At 40.4% G+C, this 23697-nt stretch overlaps 3 protein-coding genes across 4 annotated transcripts in view; 2 read left to right on the top strand and 1 right to left on the bottom strand.

The window, feature by feature from the left end:
- Trim13 (tripartite motif containing 13) overlaps positions 1-15587 on the top strand; it is a 50180-nt gene extending 34593 nt beyond the window's left edge. Inside the window, exons 1-4 of one of the 2 annotated variants that reach the window (XM_004659876.2) lie at positions 3360-3446; positions 3894-3995; positions 11097-11143; positions 14170-15587. In XM_004659876.2, the coding sequence (XP_004659933.2) occupies positions 14176-15399 (1224 nt within the window). In that variant the 5' untranslated portion in view covers positions 3360-3446; positions 3894-3995; positions 11097-11143; positions 14170-14175 and the 3' untranslated portion in view covers positions 15400-15587. Of the gene's footprint in view, positions 1-3359; positions 3447-3893; positions 3996-11096; positions 11144-14169 lie in introns of those variants that run through there. The other variant, XM_045154193.1, reaches the window with a different exon arrangement.
- Positions 3014-8235, bottom strand: LOC123462290 (serine/arginine repetitive matrix protein 1-like). The gene is made up of 3 exons (XM_045155538.1): positions 8082-8235; positions 3180-3688; positions 3014-3130 (listed from the first exon to the last, which is right to left on the bottom strand). Exons 1-3 carry the CDS (start codon positions 8119-8121, stop codon positions 3014-3016), a joined length of 666 nt encoding a protein of 221 aa, XP_045011473.1. The 5' UTR covers positions 8122-8235.
- Positions 15588-15712: 125 nt separating the features above from the next.
- Positions 15713-23109, top strand: Kcnrg (potassium channel regulator). Its single transcript, XM_045154194.1, has 2 exons — positions 15713-17915; positions 22638-23109. The coding sequence occupies exons 1-2, from the start codon at positions 17338-17340 to the stop codon at positions 22876-22878; spliced, it is 819 nt and encodes a 272-aa protein (XP_045010129.1). The 5' UTR covers positions 15713-17337; the 3' UTR covers positions 22879-23109.
- Positions 23110-23697: the final 588 nt, after the last annotated feature.

Raw genomic sequence — 23697 nt, 5'->3', positions numbered from 1 at the left:
GCACATAGCATAATCACTGGTACCCAAATAGGGACTTATATGACTGGCCATCTCAGAGACTTACCTGTCTTTTTACTTTACATATGCATTCATTAGTATGCTCATGGAATTATTCAAGCATTAAAAACTATCATTATAGGCTGGAGAAGATGGCTTAGCGGTTAAGGCATTTGCCTGCAAAGCCAAAGGACCCAGGTTCTTTTCCCCAGGACCCACGTAAGCCAGATGCACAAAGGGGTGCATATGTCTGGAGTTTGTTTGCAATGGCTAGAGGCCCTGGCACATCCATTCTCTCTCTGTTTGTCTGCCTCTCTCTCTCTCATAAATAAATAAATAATAGCTATCATTGTGAGGGGGCTGGAGAGAGAGCTCAGAAGTTAAAAGGTGCTTGCTTGCAAAGCTTGACAGCCTGAGTTCAGTTCACCAGTACCCATGTAAAGCCAGATGCACAAAGTGCATGTGTCTGGAGTTGTAGTGGCAGGAGGCACAACCATTCTCTCTCTTTTTCACACACACATTCAGATAAACAAATATTTAAAATTATTAGCAGAAGTAAACCCCCTTTCCTTCCATGAGCTACTTCTGGTCTGGCATTTTGTCCCAGTAGCAAGAAAGACAACCTGTGTCACTCCTAGACAATGGCCCATTGGTCATTATGACCTTGCTGCCCCTCATATCCCAATGGGGATTGAATGTAGGGTCTCAAGTTTGCTAAGCAAGATATCACTGAGCTACACCCTTCCTTTTCTTTTTAATTCTGGGACAGGGTCTAAGTTACATAGGCTGGCCATCAACTCACTCTGTAGCCCAGGCTGCCCTTGAATTTACAGTGATCTTCCTACTTCTGCCTCCCTAGTACTGGGATTAAAGGCATACACCATGCCTGGCAACATCTTTAATTTTGATTAACTCTCCTCCATCCTCTCCCCTAACCTCACTGAGACCATTCTATTCCTGCTTCCTGTATTGTCTTGTTTTTTTTTTTTTTTGTTGTTGTTGTTTTGTTTTTCAAGGTAGGATCTCGCTCTAACCCAGGCTGACTTGGAATTCACTATGTAGTCTCAGGGTGGCCTTGAAGTCATGCAATCCTTCTACCTGTGCCTCCCAAATGCTGGGATTAAAGGTGTGTGCCACCACGCCAGACATTTTAATCTGCTTTTTTAAAAAGTATTTTTATTTATTTATTTGAGAGAGAGACAGAAAGAGGCAGATAGAGAGAATGGGTGCACCAGGTCCTCTAGCCACTTGCAAATGAATTTCAGATGCATACCTTTTACATCTGGCTTATATGGATACTGTGGAATCAAATCTGGGTCCTTAGGCCTTGAAGGCAAGCACCTTAACTGCTAAGCCATCTCTCCATCCCTATGTGCTTTTTAGTAAAAATAATTTTTAATTGGTTATTTATTAGTAAGGGGAGATAGAGAGAGAGGGAGGGAGAAAATGGGCATGCCAGAACCTCCTGACACTGCAGAGGAACTCCAGACACATGTGCCACTTTATCTGGCTTAGCATAGGTATTGGAGAACAGAACCTGGACCACCACATTTTGCAACCAAGTGCCTTTAACTGCTGAGTCATCTCTACAGGCCCTTAATTTTTTTTTTTTTTTTTTTCTTGAGGCAAGCCCAAGACTATCTTTTTTTTTTTTTTTTTTAAATGAGAGAGAGAATGGGAGTGCTAGGGACTCCAGCAACTGGTCTTCATCCGGTGCTGCTCTTGTTCTGGATACACTTCAGGTGCGCAGGTCTTCATCGGGTGCTGCTCTTGTTCTAGACACACTTCAAATGGTAGTTTCCTTGCTACAGTATATATTAGGACCATGGCAGGAGAGAAAGAACTGTTTTTATAATTTTCTATATTTTAGAGAGTCTAACATTCTCTACCTCTTTCTTTTCTCTTTCTTCATTTTTCTCTTTTAACGGGGTCTCATTGAAGCCTAGGCTGACCTTGAACTTCCTATATAGCCCAGTCTGGCCATCACCTCCTAACTGTGGCTATTACAGATGTGCACCACTACACCCAGGTTGTAGCAGTTAATTGTTACAGCCTACAGATTGCTGTACAGATTAACAAGTGTTTTACATTTAGTTGGGCAGCTTATTAATTAGCATGTCCCACCAACCAGACCTAATTATGTACACATTATATAATTATATTATATTGTGGCTTGTTAATAACTCAATTTTCACGGCCATTATTTTGCAATTTGAGTGCCTGAATGCTTCCATAAACCAGTTTATTTTTAGTAACACTAATTTGTAGGGGGCTGGAATGCAGACTTCATTTATAGACAGATATGGTGCTGTAGAAACCCCATCCCTGTATATGACTTTAGCCTTCACTTTTCCATCTTAGAGAAATTATTTCATCTTTTTCTTCATTTATAGGATAAGAATAATAATTTCCAGTCCACGGTGTGTTTTGACGATTAAATGGCAGAAATGACAGGAACTATTCTAAAATAAGGTGTTATTTGGCTGCTGCCAGGGATGTGCACAGGGTGTGGCAAGTTTTTGTTACATGCTTGAGAAAAATGCCTTTTTTTAAAAGAAAAAAAATCAACTTATTTCTCTCAAAGCCCACTTTCCCAAGCAGGAGTGAACACAGTCTTACAGCATACTGTCTGATCTTGTGTTTGCCTCACTTTCAGGCTTTTAGGTTTTGTATAGGGGCTACTTTGTTTTTCTCTGTACCAGACAAGGTCCCCCTACGAAGGTGGGCATTAAAATGGGATAGCTACTGAATAGTTGTCATCAGCGGATAACTTAAGACCAAATCATTTATTTATTTTGGCTTTTCGAGGTAGGGGCTCACTCTGGAGCAAGCTGACTTTGTAGAATTCACTATGTAGTCTCGGGGTGGCCTTGAACTCAAGGTGATCCTCCTATCTCTGTCTCCCGCCAGTGCATGGATTAAAGGCGTGCGCCACCACGCCCGGGAAAACCAGTGTTGAAGTTTTTCCTCTTTTCCCCAAAGAAACGCAGCAGTACTTTTAACCTGCGATCGAATTTTAAGCGGAATTGGATTGCAGGTGTCCTGGCTGAAGACGGAGGGGCGGCGGCGTTCTGGCTTCAGCTCCCGAGATGCGGATGAAGTGGTGTGAAGGGTTGGGCTTTTTTTTTTGTTCCTGAAATATGTAACGAACAAAAAAAAAAGTACAACAATCCAAACCCAACCATGTCCCTGCGCGTCGGCTTAACTGAAGGGCCTGATTCCCGGGTGGCGCGGCGGGCTGAGGGCCGTGCCCTGCGAAGACTCAAGTGCGGGTGGGCTCGGGAGGGGGAGGGGAGACGCGGGCCGCGTTCCCGCGCTCGCTCGGGGCGGGGCGGGAGGCAGCGCGCAGGCGCCGAGGGACGGGGCGCTGGCGCCGCGAGTCCATTTTGCTGCGGTTCCGGGAGCGCATGGCGGGTCCCGACGGCAGCTGCTGGGTCGCGGCGGCTCAGGTGAGGGCTGTCGCGTAGCGTCCCCAGAGGCCCGAGATGAGCGCTTGGCCCTGGTCCTCTCGAGGGAGGAAGGGGGTGACCCGCGAGCTCGCAGCGAGGGTGGGGCTGGCCGGCGTCCGCGGGGACCTGTGTGGGTGTGGGTGTGGGGGCGGCGGCGGCACCCAGGAAGCCGGTGGCCCGACCTGGGATCCCGGACGTCTGGTCCAGAAGGCCTGCCCCGGCTCCCAGCAGCTGCATGCTGCCTAGAAAAGAAGGAACCCGAGGTTAGAGCGCCCGGCATGAGGAGGGCGCCCTCTCCACCTAGCTGCCTCATACAAAGAGCTCCTGTCTCTCTAGCCTGACCCTTTATTAGGTCTTTGCTGGGGATTGAAAGAGTTGGGGGTCAGGAGGGCAGATCCGTCTGCGTAAAATGTGTATAACGCCCATCCCTTTATTCTTTCCCTGCAGCAAACTCTAGTTTGACAATCAAAACGTGAAAAGGAAAAGCCCGATTCCTTTGCCCTGGGAAATAGTAACCTCCCTGCACACACCTGCTTGCCAGGGACTGAGGTAAACTGTTTTTGACTATCCTCACATGTTCCAATAAAGTATCCGTTTTTAAAAAACGCCCATAACCTTTCCAAAATGAACTATGTGTAAAATACATGTTCCTATTCACTTTTTCATCTTTGTTCTTTTTATAACCTTTTAAAATTCAGAAAAATGGAATCCATGCTTGCCATTCCTTTCTGTTCTAATTATTTTACGTACTTACATCAAACAAATTGTATTGCAGTGGGCGTGGTGGCCACTGCCTTTAATCCCAACACTCAGGAGTCCAAGGTCGCAGGGTTGCCATGAGCTCAAAGCCAGCCTGGGCTAGATTGAGATCCTCAAAAAAAACAAAACAAGCTGTGGTGGCGCACACCTTTAATCCCAGCACTTGGGAGGCAGAGGTAGGAGGATCACCGTGAATTCAAGGCCACCCTGAGACTACATAGTGAAATCCAGGTCAGCCTGGGCTAGAGCAAATCTGTACCTTGAAAAACCAAAATAAATAATAAAATAAAAATAACCTAAAAAGGTATCTTGTAAAGGAAGAAAGAGGCTTTCAGCAGCATTTCCTTTTTATACTTTGGATTGTCAGGTTGCTTGAAATTTGTAGAACAAGGCTTGTGGTTTTTTGTGACTCTAGAAACTTTAGTATGTTAGGCATTTTTTTTTTAAGATTTATTTTTATTTATTTATTAGAGAGAGGGAGAATGGGTGCACCAGGGCCTCTAGCCACTGCAAACTCCAGACACATACACCACCATGTGCATCTGGCTTACACGGGACTTGGAGAATTGAATTTGGGCCCTTAGGCTTCACAGGCTTACCTGCTAATCCATCTCTCCAGCCCTTATTTTATTATTAATTTTGGTTTTTTGAGGTATGGTCTTGCCCTAACCCAGGCTGGCCTGGAATTCACTATGTAGTCTCAGAATGGCCTCGAACTCACAGTGATCCTCCTACCCCTGCCTCAGGTGCTGGAATTAAATGCCACCAAGCCCAGCATGTTAGACATTTTAAAAGCAAAATGAAATTTTGTTTTTAAACGTGATAGAGATATTAAGTGGTGGAGTTCTTTCTTGCACTACTGGAAGATACATTTCTTTCTTTTTTTTCTTCGAGGGAGGGTTTCACTCTAGCTCTGGCTAACCTGGAATTCAATTCACCTTGAACTCATGGTGATCCTCCTACCTCTGCCTCCTGAGTGCTGGGATTAAAGGCATGCCCCACCACACATTTCTTGAGTTAAATTTATTTATTTTCTTTTTGAGAGAGAGAGAACGGGCCCACCACGACCTTCAGCCTGCTTCAAACAAACTCCAGATGTGTACCATGTAGTCTCTGGTTGGCCTCAAATTCATGGAGATCCTCCTACCTCTGCCTCTCAAGGGCTGGGAGTAAAGGCACCTGATGAATGCAATTCTTTTTTTTTTTTTTTTAATTTTTGGTTTTTGAGGTAGGGTCTCACTCTAGCCAGCACTGACCTGGAATTCACTATATAGTCTCAGGCTGACCTCGAACTCATAGCATTACTCCTAGTTCTGCCTGCCGAGCACTGGGATTAAAGGTGTACGCCACAGTACATATTATTATTTTTTATTGTAGATTTCTACAGAAGAGTTGAAGTGGAAATTCTTGTTGATAGTTTGTAACTGCCTGTCCTGTGACATGTGTCACATTTATATCCTACTTGACAATAGCCTGGTTTCTGGTTGAATATTTTATCTCCCTCCTCATATTTACAATAATTAGTTAGTGTTAGATGAGGCAGGTGTGATGGGATGCATCTGCATCTCAGCCCTTGTGAGGTGGAAGATCAATTTAAGGCCAGTGTCACCTGTCGTAAGTTTAAGGTCAGGGTGAGCTAAACCAGAACCTGGCTCATGCATAATATTAAATAATTCAGCCAACCTTAAAACTTAAGTTCAAGCATAAGTAGTTTGGTTTCTATTTCAGCTATTCTGGAAATAACATATATGCAGACACACACACACATATAGTCAGTCTACACTGAACAAAAGGCACTTTGTTCATATAAATTTCATTTAGCTAGATAAATTTATGTGCTGAATATTTATATATTTATAGTAGCTACCTTTTGAAAGCTAGAATTGATCTTTAATATAGTTAGGTAGTAGAAACTTTTTTTTTTGAGGTAGGGTCTCACTCTAACCCAGGCTGACTTGGAATTCACTCTGTATCCTCAGGGTGGCCTCGAACTCAAGGCAATCCTCCTACCTCTGCCTCCTGAGTGCTGGGATTAAAGGTGTGTGCCACCACGCCTGGCTTGGTAATAGAAACTTTTAAGCAATGCCAACCTGTTGAGGATAATAATAGATGAAGCTTTGCATCACTACACCCAGCTAGATTGATTTGTTTTCAATCAGAGAGAGACAAGAGAGAATAAATGAATGAATATGGGTATACCATGGCCTCCAGATTCATCTATCACTTTGTGCATCTGGCTGTACATGGGTACTGGGGAATCAAACCCAGGTCGTTAGACTTTGCAGGCAAGTGTCTTAACCACTGAGCCCTCATGCCCACACCCTTTCTGGAAAAAAAAAAAAGACAACCTTGCTTTCCTGCCATACTCACATTTTTAAAATTTTTATTTATTTACTTGAGAGCGACAGAGAGAAAGAGGCAGAGAATGGGCTCACCAGGGCCTCCAGCCACTGCAGACGAACTCCAGATGTGTACGCTCCCTTGTGCATCTGGCTAACGTGGGTCCTGGGGAATCGAGCCTCGAATTGGGGTTCTTAGGCATCACAGGCAAGCACTTAACCACTAAGCCATCTCTCCAGCCCCCATACTTCAAGTTTTAATACTTTTAAATTTATATACACTAAAATTCAGTGGGCTGGATATATATATGTACTCAGTGGTTGGAGTGCTTGCCTAAGCATGCTCAAGGTTAGAGTTTAATCTGCAGCACCATAAATTTCAAAAACTTAAACACTAGGGCTGGAAAGATGGCTCTGAGGTTAAGAGCACTTCCTGTATAAGCTTGAGGGTACTGGCCTAGCAGGTAAAATTGCTTCCTTGCAAAGCCTACCAGCTAGGATTCGATTTCCCAGTACCCATGTATGCATCTGGAGTTCATTTGAGGTGGCAAGAGACCCTGGCATGCCAATACTCTTTCTGCTTGCAAATAATAAATCTATTAGAGAACAAAAAGAAAAGCCAACAGTTTGTACTTTAAGGATTTTTTTCTTTGTATTCAGTGCCAGAAACTAAACCCTCTAACAGGCTACGTAAGTGCTCTACCAGTGGACCACTCACTGAGCCCTGCATCTTTGAATGTAGGCATTTCAAAACAGTAAATTTATCTATGGGGTAACTTCATGGTGAATATTAAAACTGTCATTTTATGGACACTAAATTATGCTAAACCCTACCAATCTAGTAGTCACTAATCCTACCTTGGAATACTAATTAAAATGGTTTGTTATTTTAAAGTCATTTCTTCTCAGTACTCTAGCTAATCTTGTTTTTCAATTTTTTTATTTTCAAAAATATAGTATATTCTAAATAGTATGAGAGCATCTAATAAATGTTAACTATTAAATCTAGCTGGGGGTCTGGAGAGATGGCCCAGTGATTAAGATGCTTGCCTGCAAAGTCTAACATCCCGGTTCGATTCCCCAGTACCCAAGTGGAGCCAGATGTACAACATGGTGCATGCAGTTCATTTGTAGTAGAAGAACCTGGTATGCCCATTCTGTCTCTTAAATTAAAAAACAATAATTAAAAAAAAAGAAAAGAAATGGAGGAATTGGATATAGAGGTACATCTATAATCCTAATGCTTAGGTGGAGGAGGCAGGAGCATCAGGAATTCAGGTCATCCTTGCCTACAGAGTGACTTCAAGGCCACCCTGGGCTGGCTACATGAGACCCTGTATATATGCTTTAGTTCATGTCAGAAGAATAAGCTGTTAATTTCTTCAGATTTTCGGTGTCAGGTGTACTTTAAGACACCTCTGAAGAGTACTCTTATGAGACTAAAAACCTTACTGTGTATTTTCCTTTAAAACTTCTGAGGCTACCCTGAGACTACATACTGAATTCTAGGTCAACCTGAGGTAGAGTGAGACCCTACCTTGAAAACAAAACACTTCTGAGGCAACAATGTCTGCCATAGTTCCTTGGGTCACGGCCCACCCATGTGTTTCAGCTTTCTGTAACAGGTACTAGAGATGTCTGTGGAAGGAGCCACGTAGCTTTGTCCCAGAGAAAGTTCTGAGTATGAAACCGAGGCATAAAGCTAAGGGAAGAAGGGGAAAGAAAATCATAGTTTTAACTGAATGAAGCATAAGAATTTTAAAACTACAAACTAGAATTTGTGAGCTCTGTCAAGAAAAATGGAACAAGGGGATCTGTTGTGTATTTGATTCCTTTTTTTTTTTTTTTTTTTGGCTTTTTGAGGTAGGGTTTTACTATAGCTCAGGCTGACCTGGAATTTACTATGTAATCTCAGGATGGCCTCGAACTCACAGGAATCCTACTTCTGCCTCCCAAGTGCTGGGATTAAAGGTGTGTGGTGTGTACAGTCATGCCCGGCTCAATTTCTTTCTTTTTTTTTTAAAAAAAAACACAAGTAATATTTTCACTCTGGTTCTTTTTGGTTTTCTGAGGTAGGGTCTCCCTCTGGCCCAGGCTGACCAGGAATTCACTATGTTGTCTCAAGGTGGTCTTGAACTCCTAGTGACCCACCTACTTCTGCCTCCCGAGTTCTGGGATTAAAGATGTGCGCCACAACGCCTGGCTTCTTTAGTTCATTTTAAGAGCTGTAAGTTGATTATGACTGTAGATGACTGTTGGTTATTTATAAATTTTGCATTTTCTGTTTCATGTTTGATTGCCTTAAAATTCTTCTTGGTTCCCTATTGTAATATCCCTCTCCATATTTTTTTTTCGAGGTAGGGTCTCACTCTAGCTCAGGCTGACCTGGAATTCACTATTTAGTCTCAGGGTGGCCTCAAACTCTCGGTAATCCTCCTACCTCTGCCTCCTCTCCATTTTTTTTCTAATGTTTCTCTTTTCTTGCATGCTGTTCCTTTCCTTTTCATTTAACCTCTTGGTATATCCTTTGTTTTCTATTTTAATATACTTGGATAGGTTTCTCTGAAAATACTAATGCTGTAAGAATGAATGACTGAGGCTTACTTCATTGAGCACTACTCCTAATACTTCCTTGTTTTATTACCTGCTCAAAAATCGGACTTTTGTGTAGAATTCTTAAGTGGAAGATGACAGAATAATGAGGGTGATAATGTGAGTAGGGTGGGAGGATCATTAAAATTTATAGTCAGAATATTTTCCAGCTACATGGAAACCTCTCAGCCTACTAACTTGTCTTTATAGTCGTTTTCTTCCCAGTACTTTTCAAAGATTATATAATTTTTCTCATCACAAAAGATTTTTCAGAAAAATCACTTGATAACATGTTTTTGCCATGACACTAAATTTGAAACAGTTTTTGTTTATACATAAAATATCATAAATATGTATCTTACAGTCTACTATAAAACCATAAGCTCTTCTAGTGAGTTCAGCGTGCACGTGCGTGTGTGTGTAGTGTGCATCTGTGTATGTGTGGGTTTGCATGCATGTTGGAAGGTAGTTCAGTATCTCACTTGATAACTGTTAAAACAAGTTCTCTAACTGAAACCAGAGTTCACCACTTGGGCTGTGCTAGGTAGTTGGCAGTCCCTGGGATCTTCCTGTCTCTACCTTTCCAGAGCTGGCATTCTAAGCACACTGGCATTTTACATGGGTGCTGGGAATCTGGACCCAGGCTCTCAAGCTTGTGCGGCAAGTACTCTCCCAGCTGAGTCCTTAGCCCCTCAGCTTATCTTTTGGATGTTCCTTTGTGATATAGCTCCCATTATTACTGCTACAGCTACTGTTAAGAATTTTAAGCCAGATGTGGTGGTGCATGCCATGAGTTCAAGGCCACCCCGAGACTACATAATTAATTCTAGGTCAGCCTGAGCTACAGCAAGACCCTACCTTGAAAAACCAAAACCAAAAACAAAAACAAAAAAAAAAAAGGATTTTATTTACTGGGTTGGGCTGGAGCGATGCCTTAGCAGTTAAGGTGCTTGCCTGTGAAACCTAAGGACCTAGATTCATTTCCCCAGTTACCATGTAAACTAGATGCACAAGGTGGCACATGCATCTGGAGTTCATTTGCATTGGCTGGAGGCCCTGGCATGCCCATTCTCTTATCTGCCTCTTTCTCTTTCAAATAAATAAAATATTTACCAAAGGGCCAGAGAGATAGCTTAGTGGTTAAGGCACTTGCCTACAAAGCCAAAGGACCCAGGTTTGACTACCCAGGACCCGCATAAGCCAGATGCACAAGGGGGCGCACACATCTGGAGTTCGTTTGCAATGACTTGAGGCCCTGGCGCCCCCATTCTCTCTCTGTACCTGCCCATTTCTGTATCTCTCTCAAATAAATAAATAAAAATGAAATATTTCAAAAACATTTACCAAAAAGTTGCCCTTAAAAATATTATTTACTGTGTTGGTATGGTGGTACAAGCTTGTAGTCCTAGCTACTTGGGAGAAGGCTGATGCAGGAAGGTCACTTGAATCCAGGAGTTTTGGGCTGTAGTGTACTATGTCAGTGGGGTGTTCACACTAAGTATGGGGTCAATATGGTGATTTCTTGAGAGTGAGGTTGGAATGAGGTGGGGGGAAGACAACTGATTGGGAGGCAGGGTTAGCATACACAAAACTGGGTTTAATCCCTAGCACTCGACCTCAAATTGTTTATAGGATGGCTTATAGGACATTAAGTCATTTTTTTTTTTTTTTTTGGTTCTTCGAGGTAGGATCTCACTCTAGCCCAGGCTGACCTGGAATTCACTATGGAGTCTCAAGGTGGCCTCAAACTCATGGCAATCCTTCTACCTCTGCCTCCTGAGTACTGGGATTAAAGGCATGTGCCACCACGCCTGGCTTAAGTCATGTTTTATTACTTTGGTGGTAATGTGGTTTATATTTTTTTAAGTAAACTGAATAAAGAAATACTGAGTATTGTTTTGGGGATAAGTACACATTAAAAATAAACTTGCAACTGAAAAATATTATTCTCTACCATAAGGAAGCAACAAACACCTTTAAAGACCAAGGACCCCAAGAGCTGTGTGTGTAAGTATACCATCTATAGTTACTTTCTGTATTAGAAATTAGACCTGAAGACTTAAAAGTTACTTAAAATAAGACTGGGACTGGAGAGATGGCTTAGCAGTTAAGGCGCTTGCCTGTGAAGCCTGAGGGCCCATGTTCGACTCTTCAGCTTCCACCTATGCCAGATGCACAAGATCGCACATACACACCAGATGGCACGTGTGTCTGGAGTTTGATTACTGAGTGGAGGCCCTGACGTGCCATCCCCCCCTTTGCTAGCTCGCTCTTGCTCGCCCACATTAAAAAAAAAGAGGCCAGTCTATTGGGTTTAACTAAAAAAAAAAAAACAAAACCCAAAAAACTGATAAACCCATCACATGTTTGCAAATGATCCCAAAACAAAATTGTGAGAAAAATGGCATGCCTTTATATACTTCGAGCTCTGTCTTGGGGAGTTGTGAAGGGTATTGCATTGGGGATTGATTCTAAGGCTAAGCGTGCTTTCTACTATTGAGCTATACTCCCAGCCCTGAATAGTTGATAGAAGACTGATAAGCCTATTAATCTTGTACTTCTTTATTTCTACTTGTGCAGTTTGGGGATTAAACTCTGGGCCTTTTTAGGCTAGACAAACACTCTATCACTGAGGTTCACTCTAGCCCTTTCTTGTACTTTTAATAAATTTTCCACCTATCAGTGATATATATATAAAACATGCATTAGTGACTTGGAAAAATATTAGTTCATTATATGATGCAGATCTCTAAATATTGACATTTCATTATCTGGTATTTTCCCCAAATAGCCCCCAAGTTTATTGCTTCTTATTCATCAGAGAAGCCCTTAATGGGAAGTTACCAAGATTACAAGTAGCAACTACATTTTGCAAAATTGTAATTTTCACTTAAAAACCCAGCTTTCTCATTGGCAAGAAATACTTGAAGGGCTGGAGGGATGGTTAAGGTGTTTGCCTGCAAGGCCAAAGGACCCAGGTTCAATTCCCCAGGACTCACGTTAGCCAGATGCACAAGAGGACGCATGTGTCTGGAGTTCGTTTGCAGGGCTAGAAGCCCTGGCATGCACCTTCTCTTTCTCTCCCTCCCTTTTTCTCTGTCAAAATAAATAAATAAAAATAAAATATTAAAAAAAGATGAAAACTTTTTAAAAAAAAAATAAAAGAAATACTTGAAGTAACATGATCATTTGTGTGTATGTGCATATGGTGGTGTTTGTGGATGCATGTGTGAGGGCCAGAGGACATCTTCTGGTGTCATTCTCAGGAACACTGCCAGTCAAGGCTGGTATGTTCTTTTTTTCCTGTCCCCCAAGATAGTGTCTCCTAGCTCTGGTTGACCTGGAACTCACTAAGTAGTTTCAGGCTGGCCTTGAACTTATGATAGTCCTAAATGCTGGGATTAAAAGTTGTGTGCTGCCACGCCTAGGTCAAGGCAGGTCTGGAGCTCACTAGTTAGGCTAGACTGCCTAGCAAGTCCCAGGGATCCTCTTGTCTTCATTTTCCCATCACTGGGATTATAGACATGTGCCACCAAATGGACCAAACTTACATGCTTGTAAGGAAAGCACTTCACAGAAAGAACTATTGTTCCAGCCACAGCTCATTTTATTCATTTTCTGATTAGTTGCCTCCAGACAACATCTAATAGGGTGAAGAAGTACTTTTGTGTGAACTTACTATTAAAAACCACCTTGCTGAGTGTTGGGTTTCCAGGTATGTGCCGCCTTACCTGGCTAAGAACACGTTTAATTAAAAATGGCTGCCCATCCTTCACCCCACTTTTTAGGTGTGTGGTATTGAAATACTGAATAGTAGGATGATTCAGCACTTCTTACTGTCTTGCTTGATTCCTGTTAAAGTGCCAGCAGTGTCTACCTACCATTGCTTTTACACTGTTGATACAAATGCCAACATTGTTCATAAATATGAAAATAGTTTTGGCCTCATCAATTCTTTGAAAGGGACACCTAGGTTTCTGCCCATCACAGATGAGAATTGGTACTGTAGAGAACACAGGATAGCTTTGATTGCTATTCTGCTGGTTTAAAAATAACTCACAATGGGCTGGAGAGATGGCTTAGCGGTTAAGCGCTTGCCTGTGAAGCCTAAGGACCCCGGTTCGAGGCTTGGTTCCCCAGGTCCCACGTTAGCCAGATGCACAAGTGGGCGCACGCGTCTGGAGTTCGTTTGCAGAGGCTGGAAGCCCTGGCGTGCCCATTCTCTCTCTCCCTCTATCTGTCTTTCTCTCTGTGTCTGTCGCTCTCAAATAAATAAATAAAAATTAAAAAAAAAAAACTCACAAAACAAAACCCCAAACCAACTCATTTAATTCGTTAGGCAAGACTGAATTATAACTCTTGTGCTTTTTATATCTTTTTTTTTTTTTTTTTTAAGGTAGGATCTTACTCTAGCTCAGGCTGACCTGGAATTCACCATGTAGTCTCTGGGTGATCCTCGCACCTCTGCCTCCCAACTGCTGAGATTAAAGGTGTGTGCCACCACGCCCAGCTCTAATAATTGTAGTCTTGCCTTTAAAATTGAAAAATTAAAGCACCAATTCCCTATAAAAGTCTGCATGAAAATGCATGCTTGAGCTTATATTGTCTGTTTCTTCCTTTGAAACAGCACCATTTAATGTCTGTGGGCCCAAAGTAAAGAGCTCCTTCTGTTGCACACACTGAGAAGCTTTGTTTCTGACATCTAGTAGTGAGCTGTTTTAAAACAATCGTTGGGTCCTGTTGGCTCAGCTTGCAGTTGTCCTAGTCCTAACCCTGTTTTAGCCAATGGCTGTTGTTGGAAAGCCCACACAAAGGCCTTGTGTACAGAGTGCCCTATTAAGGAGTGTGTTCTTGTCCTCATGGATAATTCTGCTTTGGTGTACATTCCCTTCCCAAAGTTACTTCTTATATCCTTTGATTATTTCAGTAACAGGTCATTTTAATATGGAGGTAGTTTTTTTGTAGTTATTTGAGTGTTACTTAAAGGGAGTGTTACTTAAAAGTTAAATAAAATGTTTCTTTCTCTGTGGTAGGATGTGATGGAGCTGCTTGAAGAAGATCTTACATGCCCAATTTGTTGCAGTTTGTTTGATGACCCTCGGGTTTTGCCCTGCTCACACAACTTCTGCAAAAAATGCTTAGAAGGTCTCTTAGAGGGAAATGTGCGGAATTCATTGTGGAGACCATCTCCATTCAAGTGCCCCACCTGCCGTAAAGAAACTTCAGCTACTGGAGTTACTAGCCTGCAGGTTAATTACTCTCTTAAGGGTATTGTGGAGAAATATAACAAAATCAAGATCTCTCCCAAAATGCCAGTGTGCAAAGGACACTTGGGGCAGCCTCTCAACATTTTCTGCCTAACTGATATGCAACTAATTTGTGGGATCTGTGCCACACGTGGGGACCACACCAAGCATGTCTTCTGTTCTATTGAAGATGCCTATGCTCAGGAAAGGGTTGCTTTTGAGTCCCTCTTTCAGAGCTTTGAGACCTGGCGTCGGGGTGATGCGCTTTCTCGCTTGGATATGTTGGAAACTAACAAGAGGAAGTCCCTACAGTTGCTGACTAAAGATTCTGATAAAGTGAAAGAATTTTTTGAGAAGTTACAACACACATTGGATCAAAAGAAGAATGAAATCTTGTCTGACTTTGAGACCATGAAGCTTGCAGTTATGCAGGCCTATGACCCAGAAATCAACAAACTCAACACTATTCTACAGGAGCAACGGATGGCCTTTAACATTGCTGAGGCTTTCAAAGATGTGTCAGAACCCATTGTATTTTTGCAACAGATGCAAGAGTTCAGGGAGAAAATCAAAGTAATCAAGGAAACTCCTTTGCCACCTTCTAATTTGCCCACAAGCCCTTTAATGAAGAACTTTGATACCAGTCAGTGGGAAGACATAAAACTAGTGGATGTGGATAAACTCTCTTTGCCTCAGGACACTGGCACATTCATTAGTAAGATTCCCTCAAGCTCCTATCACTTAGTTTTTGTAGTTCTTCTGCTTGGCCTCCTCATTTTCTTCGGTCCTACCATATTCCTAGAATGCTCTTTATTTGATGAACTACTAATCTGGAAAGACCATCTTTCAAACCTTAGTTTGTACCTGACTACATCAGCTGATTTGGTAGAACAATCAGTTTTTTACTGGGAACAAATGGCAGATGGGTTTTTCATTATCAGTGAAAGAATCAAGAATTTTAGTTTGGTAGTGCTGAACAATGTGGCAGAATTTGTGTGCAAATATAAACTATTATAAAATATCAACTATGCACTTCTGGTTTTTGATAAGATGGTTAGAGATGTTTGAGAGTTCAGTTTTTTTTCTTCCAAAGGTATTCTTTTCAAAAATAAATGCTATTCAGATGAGGAAGCATAATGATACAAGTAAAATTTTGTAGTACTATTCCAAGTTTTCCCTTTTTTAAATAAATGTCCTCCCTTCAATATTGGCTGGGTTTGGTGCTGTGATAAAAATGAGATGTGAGTGTACTTGCAATCCAAGCTATTCTGAATGGTGAGCCAGTGGTCTCTTGTGCCTGGGACTTTTGATATCAGCCTGGGCAACATAGTGAAATCCCATCTCAATACCTGCTCTAACATTGCATCAATGAGGTAGGTAATGTCATGGTGATTGTCTTTCAAGCATGTAGACACTAGGAAAGCAACTGTTTTGACAGTGGGTATTCTAAAATGAAAAGGAAAGAATATGAATATAAGTTTGTAGAGGGTTGATTTCTTTCCTAACAAAATGTAAATCTTAGTACTAGGTAAACAAAATCTCTTCCTCCTTTTTAACAAGGTTTTGCTACTTAGCCTGGCCTTGAACTCATGGCAGTCCTCCTACCTCAGCCTCCTCAGTGCTGGGATTCCAGCGCTGATTTGTTTTTGTGGAATCTTTACCAAAGGTGATAGAACTGTTATGGCAAGGGCAGGAAGTGGGAAAGCCCCTTTTCACTGGCAGCTAAGTGTTATGGTTGTGATGTTCTGAAGTATCCCAGCAGCTGCACAACCAAATCTATTCACTGGTTTACAGAACTTCAGGAGCAGTTCAGGCTAGACTGACATAGATGGGACAATTTGTTAACTACTGTCAAGTGTAAATTTGCTGAATATGGATGCTGTTCTGTTGGCTTACATGAGATAAAGCCCAGAGAACACAAATAGTTAATTTTCTCACCTTGCTTCAAATTTAGATTAAAACAAAAGTGAACATTTCAAAACTGCTTTTTACTTGGGTGTAGTGGTGGTGGTACATGCCTGTAGTCCCAGCACTTGGGAGGCAGAGGTAGGAGGGTTGCCATGAGTTTGAGGCCACCCTGAAACTACATAGTGAATTACAGGTTCAGCCTGGGCTAGAGTGAGACCTTACCTTGAAAAACAAAACAAAACAAAAAAAGAAACTTCTTAGTTTACCTTATTTCTGTTATGGAAAAAGAATTTTGGCAAACAGTGCCTTTAATTTGTTTAAGGTAAGCATTGACAGGAAAAAATAAGGCAACTAAATTTTAAAGTATGGAAAAAATAACCCTTTTAGCTGAGAAGAGTCTACTAGGTGAGGTAACGGCTGCAACATTCTTAACAGAATACATGATTTATCCACTAAATTGCTAAAAGGATTATAAGAAACCTAGATGGTATTTCTCTATAAATCTAACCTCTGCTGGGAGGGATCAGTAAATACATCTGAAGAAGGAAAGTGCTCAACTGCTCCTAGTTATTTTTTTGTTATTTGTGTTTTACATATATTTAAACTAGGGGTTTCTTGTAGAATTTTTGTTTTTTTCAGTGCTGGGTATAAAAGTTAGGGTCTTAGACATGCTAGGCAAGTACTCTACTCTACTCCTGAACTATACTCAGTCCCCAACTTTTTTTAAAATTTGTTACAGGAAAGATTTGAAATAAATCATCAGCTGTGTTAGCACTTTTCCTTATTCTACTCAGTTTCACCTCCTTCGGCTTTTCTATTTTGTATGCTGCAAGTTCCCAAGCAACTCTAATTTGCAAACACTGCTATGGATACACTATTTGTCATAACAGTAGTTACCTGGACATTTAGGTCTTGTTTTTTTTTTTTTAATTCTTCACTTCCCTCTGTTTCTTACTCATTTATAAAAAACATTTCTGGTAGTAGGCTCACATTCTTCATGAGTATGAGACTGATGGTTTGTAACTTTTAGTTTGAAGTTAGGGAAGCATGAGTAGTCAAGAATTGGTCACTTTGAATGTGGGAGGGAAGATATTCACAACAAGGCTTTCTACCATAAAGCAATTTCCTGCTTCTCGGTTGGCACGCATGTTAGATGGCAGAGACCAAGAATTCAAAATGGTCGGTGACCAGATTTTTGTGGATAGAGATGGTGTTTTATTTAGTTTCATCATGGACTTTTTGAGAAATCACCAGCTTTTATTACCCTCTGACTTTTCAGACTATCTTAGGCTTCAGAGAGAGGCTCTTTTCTATGAACTTGACTCTCTGATTGATCTCTTAAACCAACACCAGCTACAATCAAGACCTGCTGTCCTGGAGGTGCATTTCCTAAATCGGAACACTCAAGCTTTCTTCAGAGTATTTGGCTCTTGCAGCAAAACAATTGAGATGCTAACTGGAAGGATTACAGTGTTCATAGAACATCGAACAACACCTTCCTGGAGTGGTAATTCTTTCTCTCCTCAGACAACTTTACTTCCACTGCCTCCAGAAAGACCTTCTTACCATGACCTGGTTTTCTATTGTGGCACTGACGGCACTACTGATAACCAGACTGGAGTCAGGTATTTTGTACTCTGAAGCATCTCTCCTCTGTTCCAATTTCTAACATTCTCTCAAGATTGAAAGTTCCTTGTACCTGAAACTTGTCTTGGGAAAAAAAGTGTTTAGACTAATGTTTTGGGATAACTAGTGGAGTTTTATTTTCTAAACTTGAACACTTGAGACTGAGTATATTATAGGACAGTATCCCTGTATGTGTGAACTAGAATAAACCAAGATTACCCAGGGAAAAGGGGGACTGTGGTCTTTCAAGTTTATAGGTTATTTATATTTCATTGCTAATGACTTTAGCTTAGAAATGAGTCACCATATATTTTTAAAGAGATTCTTTTAGTGGCTTACATACTGAAAAAGGTTCAATAATTTCACCTGATTTCCTTAAACACTTTTTTTTTACAGTACTTAAGTTTGCTGATTTAAGCATCCGTAAAGGCAGATATATCTCAAAGGAAATTTAATATTCTGTTATATCCTTGACTTTCACACTACTTAGAATGTGGGGCTAGTCTGTCCTGTTGGTAAGGATAGCTGCTCCTGAATCAGTCGTGTACTTGTCTACCCTTTGTTCTTGGCTGGATCTCAGGACTGATTTCTGCCCTGCAGTCAGAGATATAACTCCCCTGTCCTCTGCTTAAAAAATGTCTTAATGCTTTCCTACCATTAGTTTTATATCAACTCTGAAAGCTGGTTTTAATTTTTCAGAGGAAACAGCTGGCGTGTGTTCTTTGTTCATAGCATTTAAAAGAAAATCACTTTTGGAGGGTGAAGATGAGACATTTCAGAGTTCTTCCTTAACTTGAGCAGTAGCCATCAGGGAAAAGATACCATTATGACAACATGTAAGATTTATACTTGGTTTCCTGGTCTTTCAAAGAGATTGCATACCAGTCACATTAATAAGCTGGTTGTAGAGAGGATCTGATTCTTCATTAAACTGTTTTAACTGTATACTTTATGTCCATTGATGATGTACATAATTAAGAGAATAAAATTTTGTTTTATAATTTGATTAAATGATAACCTCTCTTGACATCCGATTTCAAAAAATTAGAAACCTAAGGAAAAATGCTCATTGAGTTTAGGAAGAAACCTTCTAGGTAAAGATGTCTTGGAAATGCTGTATGCTCTTCTAAAATTATGCTTTGAGAAAGCAACAAGATTAGAAACTGAAATTGGTTAAATTCTTATTAGCAGCACAGGTTTTTGACATCTAAACATGAAAAAGGCATATCTAAATTTTCATAATAGATAATTAAAAGACCAGCTATTAAGTTTTGTTTTGTTTTTTTTTTTTTTTTTCAAGATAGTTTCTTGGGACCCAGGCTAACTTTGAATGCCTCCTGGGCTTGCCTCTACCTCCTAAGTGCTAGGATTACAGGTGTGTTTTGTCATGTCCAACTACCATATGGTATTCTTTTCAGTTGTTTCAAATTCAGAATTTTTTTCATCCTTTATGAGTTTTTAAAATACAGTGCCAGTTTCAAAATAGACATAAAGTCTAAGTAAAGTACATATAGATTTGTAGTGATTGTGTAAAAACCCTGGCCTTAAAAAGGCCCACTTTTGATTATATAATTGCCTAATTTTTTTTTTTTTTTCTTCTGCTCACTCCTTGATCTGAATCTATCTATTCAAATATTTTTGGACAGTGGAAACAGTAGAATAAGCCTGGATGGGTTCTAATAGCCTGGCGTATCATCACATTTATTCAGAATGCTTTACCAGTATGATTTACCACTCTAAAGTCTTATTTACCTAGCAAGTTAATAAGTTTTCAAGTTCATAGTACTAGAAATACCCAGTTTATATCCTTCAGATGGCCATTTATGTTTAGCAGATTATCAAGTTCAAGTTTTGGGTACAGAATTCTAAATTCACTTTTGTAGCATTTATTTGGCCTTATTTAAAACTAGCTTAGGGGCTGGAGAGATGACTTAGTGGTTAAGGCACTTGCCTGCAAAGCCTAAGGACCCAAGCTCAATTCCCCAGTACCCACATAAGCCAGATGCACAAGGTGGCACATGCATCTGGAGTTAGTTTTCAGTGGCTGGAGGCCCTGGTGTACCCATTCTCTCTCTCTCAAGTAAATAAATAAAGTATTCAAAAACAAGATAACAACAATAACAAAACTAGCATAGAAGCCAGATGCACAAAAGGGCACTTGCATCTGGAGTTAGTTTGCAGTGGCAAGAGGCCCTAGCATTCATTTTCTCTTTCTCTCTCTCAAATATGTTTTAAAAATAAGGGCTGGGAATATCCACGGGTTCTGTCCTCAACACTAAAAGAAATTTAGATTTTCTATTTTCCATTGGTTTCTTTTATTCCATCTTTTTCTTGTGCCTTGATATACACTTTATAGTGGTAATCAAATACTTTTGTTCAATGGTTTATTGCCAGTACATTCCACTTTGCTACCAACTATGATTTACTATTTGTATCTTAATAATTATGAGATATTCTGTACCTTTCTGACAAGTGCTTTTAGACTATGTAAGAAAGATCTTGGACTTGGTTATATGATATTACCTACTGATGTTAAAAATTTGTATCAAAAAATAAACATTTTTGAGATGTGCATTGTACTTAATAATTCTTAGACTTTGCTATTGGTTTCTTTGCATGGAATGAATTCTTAAGTATGATTTACAGTGACCTCTGTTTCATGATCATTAAAAGGTTCGAAATGTGTTCAACCATCTTTGTTGCCTCATGAAACTATAGACAGTTTAGGTGTCTGCTTGAACTAATGTCTTTATATCTCATGCATAAACAATGGGAAGCACAAATCAAAACATCCCGATGGCAGACAGGCAAGGAGTATTAGGGTTACATCTATACAGATATGTTACAATGGCATAGTTTTCTGGAATTAGGTGGTTTGGGTTTGTGGAGTTGCTTAGGGAATAGAGAATTGCTATTTTCATTGCAATTTCTTTTTGGTGTGTCCAGTTGCATATCCACCACAGGAATATGTACAGATGCCAGAGGAGAATGCTAGCAATCTTTTATTGCTTTTTCAGCCTTCTATCCTTGAGACAGGCTCTCCCTGAACCTAGAGCTCTTTTTTTTTTTTTCCAAGTGAGACTGGCTGAACAGTGATTCTCCACATCCCCCTCAGTGTTGAGGTTGCAGGCTTATGTGGCGTGCATGTGCACACATAGGTCACTTGCTACTGGAGTGAACACCCTTCTAGCATTAGTGGGTGGCTAGGGAATTGATCCTGGGTTGACAGGCTTTGCAAGCAAGTATTTTTAATTGCTGAGCCATCTCCCTAGCACCCACCTGGATTTTTACATGAATGATGGGGATGAAACTCAGTGCTCTTACCCATGAAGCCATCACTGTCTTCAAGTTTAAAATTTTTTAATGTATGTATGCATGCACACGTATGTGTACCAGCATACCTTGTCACTGTAATTGTTGATCCTGCATTGGCAGGCTTTGCAAATAAGCACCTTTAACTGCTGAGACATCTCCTTTCAGGTCCGAGTCCTTGAAAGTTTTCTGACAAGTTTTGTTCTTCAATGACAGGAAGTTACTGAATAAAAACTGACAATAAGGTGGAGTCTTAATGTCTAAATTTTTACATGAAAAAATACTGATCTGATAAGAAAATAAGTTATAAAAATATAATGTCAGACCTAATAATTGGTAAAATTAGATCTGGTAGAAAATTATAAATATATAAAATATTCATGGAAACAAATCAATTATAACTCAATCAAACCTAAAGCCAAAATATTGGCAATAGCTAAGATACATGCTATAAAAAATTTTAAGCCAATTTAGTTATTTGTTCAAATTGTTTGCTCCAGAAAATAACTTCAATTTCAACAGTGTTGGTGATATTTCTAAATGTAGAATTGAGATGACTTTTTGAAATCACAGCAAGACTTCTATTTTCTTTTTTACAGAGTAAAAGGATTTAGACAAGGTCTCACTGTGTATAACCCAGGCAGACCTGAAACTCACTATAGGTCAGGCTGGCCTCAAAGTCACAGTGATCCTTGTAACTCAGCCTCCCAAGTGCAAAGGTTAATGGTGAGATGGTGCTTACTAACAAAGCCTGACTGCCAGGGTTCAATTCCTCAGTATCCATGTAGGTCAGGTGCACAGAATGGTTCATGTATCTGGAGTTCTGCAGTGGTAAGAGGCCCTAGTGTGCCCATTTTCTTTCTCTTTATCCTTGCAAATAAACAATAAAAAAAAAAATTAAAGGCTCCTATTTTTAATACCCAAACTTACTGATTTTGATTTGAAAATAAAATTAATATCTGTTCAAGGGGCTGCAGATGTGGCTTCGTAGGTAGAGTCCCTGCCTTGTAGGCATGCAATACTGGGCCCAGTCTTCAGCACTGCATAAAATCTGGACATGGTGATATATGCCTGTAATTCCAGCACTTGAGTGGTAAAGGCAAGAAGATCAGAAGTTGAAGATCATCCTTGGCTATATAGTAAATGTAAGGCTAGGGTGGGCTACACCAGACTCACATTTTTCCCCCCAAACACAATACTAGGCATGGTAGTACACACCTTAATCCCAGCACTTGGGAGGTTGAGGCAGGAGGATCATGATACTGTCAGTACACCTTGTCAATAAGTAAATAATAAAAGGAAAAAAAAAAGGTATGACACCTTTATCTGAGGTTCTAAATAAATTTGTATGTGTAGGTTTGTCAGTTATTAAAGGAATGGTTTATAATTCCAATTTTTGTGTGTTCCAGGTACATTTCCATAAAACCTGATAACCGAAAGTTGGCCAATGGAACAAATGTCCTTGGTTTACTAATTGACACTTTATTAAAGGAAGGCTTTCATCTAGTTAGCACTAGAACAGTATCCTCTGAAGACAAAAGTGAATGCTATAGCTTTGAAAGAATAAAAAGCCCTCAACACTTTGAGGTGAATAAAACACCGAAACCAGAGACTACCACCATGCCAGAGCAATCTCAGAAAAAGAAATGAAGTCATCTGCTCTCTGTTACAGTAAAGGAAAATTACCATTTCTTGTTTGAAGATTTTATATACGGGGGCATGTATTTTAGTCAGATTTGTATTCAACATATGTGGTTTGTGACTAACCCATACCCAAGCAATTTATATACCATCATAAAGAAACAACTTTTGGCCAGGCATGGTGCTGCATGCCTTTACTCCCAACACTCGGGAGGCAGAGGTAGTACTGCTGTGGGTTTGAGGCCAGCCAGGGACTACAGGTCAGCCTGCTTTAAGAGTGAGAGCCTAGGGCTGGAGAGATGGCTTAGTGGTTAAGTGCTTGCCTGTGAAGCCTAAGGACCCCGGTTCGAGGCTCGGTTCCCCAGGTCCCATGTTAGCCAGATGCACAAGGGGGCGCACGTGTCTGGAGTTCGTTTACAGAGGCTGGAAGCCCTGGCGCGCCCATTCTCTCTCTCTCTCTCTCTCTGTCTTTCTCTCTCTGTCTGTTGCTCTCAAATAGATAAATAAATAAAATTTTAAAAAAAGATATTAAGCAAAATTATTTTAAAAAAAGAGTGAGCCTACCTCGAAAGAAAAACAAATGAAAAAAAAAAAAACTCTTTTCTCACTTAACTATGAATGCCTTAAGAACAGTTTTTATTGCTACTTATATGTAAACTTGGGCTGAACTCTTTTTGAAAGAAAGAATACCTACCTCTGTTACCAACCTGTATCTAAATTTGGGATAACCTACTACCATTTCAAATACATACATACATACATACATACATACATACATAGTACAACAGAGCTGGAGAAATCACACAACAGTTAAAGGTACCCATGTAA

This window comes from Jaculus jaculus, chromosome 7 (genome assembly GCF_020740685.1).
Source record: "Jaculus jaculus isolate mJacJac1 chromosome 7, mJacJac1.mat.Y.cur, whole genome shotgun sequence".
Lineage (NCBI taxonomy): Eukaryota > Metazoa > Chordata > Mammalia > Rodentia > Dipodidae > Jaculus > Jaculus jaculus.
The sequence above is the reverse complement of the archived record's forward strand: the minus strand, read 5'-3'. Positions and strand labels throughout refer to the sequence as shown.

Coding starts and splice junctions, on each gene's coding strand:
- Kcnrg (XM_045154194.1), top strand. CDS start 17,338: ATGAGTAGTCAAGAATTGGTCACTTTGAATGTGGGAGGGAAGATATTC. Junction 17,916..22,637: donor GATAACCAGACTGGAGTCAG/GTATTTTGTACT, acceptor TGTGTGTTCCAG/GTACATTTCCATAAAACCTG.
- LOC123462290 (XM_045155538.1), bottom strand. CDS start 8,121: ATGGCAGACATTGTTGCCTCAGAAGTGTTTTGTTTTCAAG. Junction 3,689..8,081: donor AGAAGTGTTTTGTTTTCAAG/GTAGGGTCTCAC, acceptor CTTCTTTTCTAG/GCAGCATGCAGCTGCTGGGA. Junction 3,131..3,179: donor AGCCGACGCGCAGGGACATG/GTTGGGTTTGGA, acceptor TACATATTTCAG/GAACAAAAAAAAAAGCCCAA.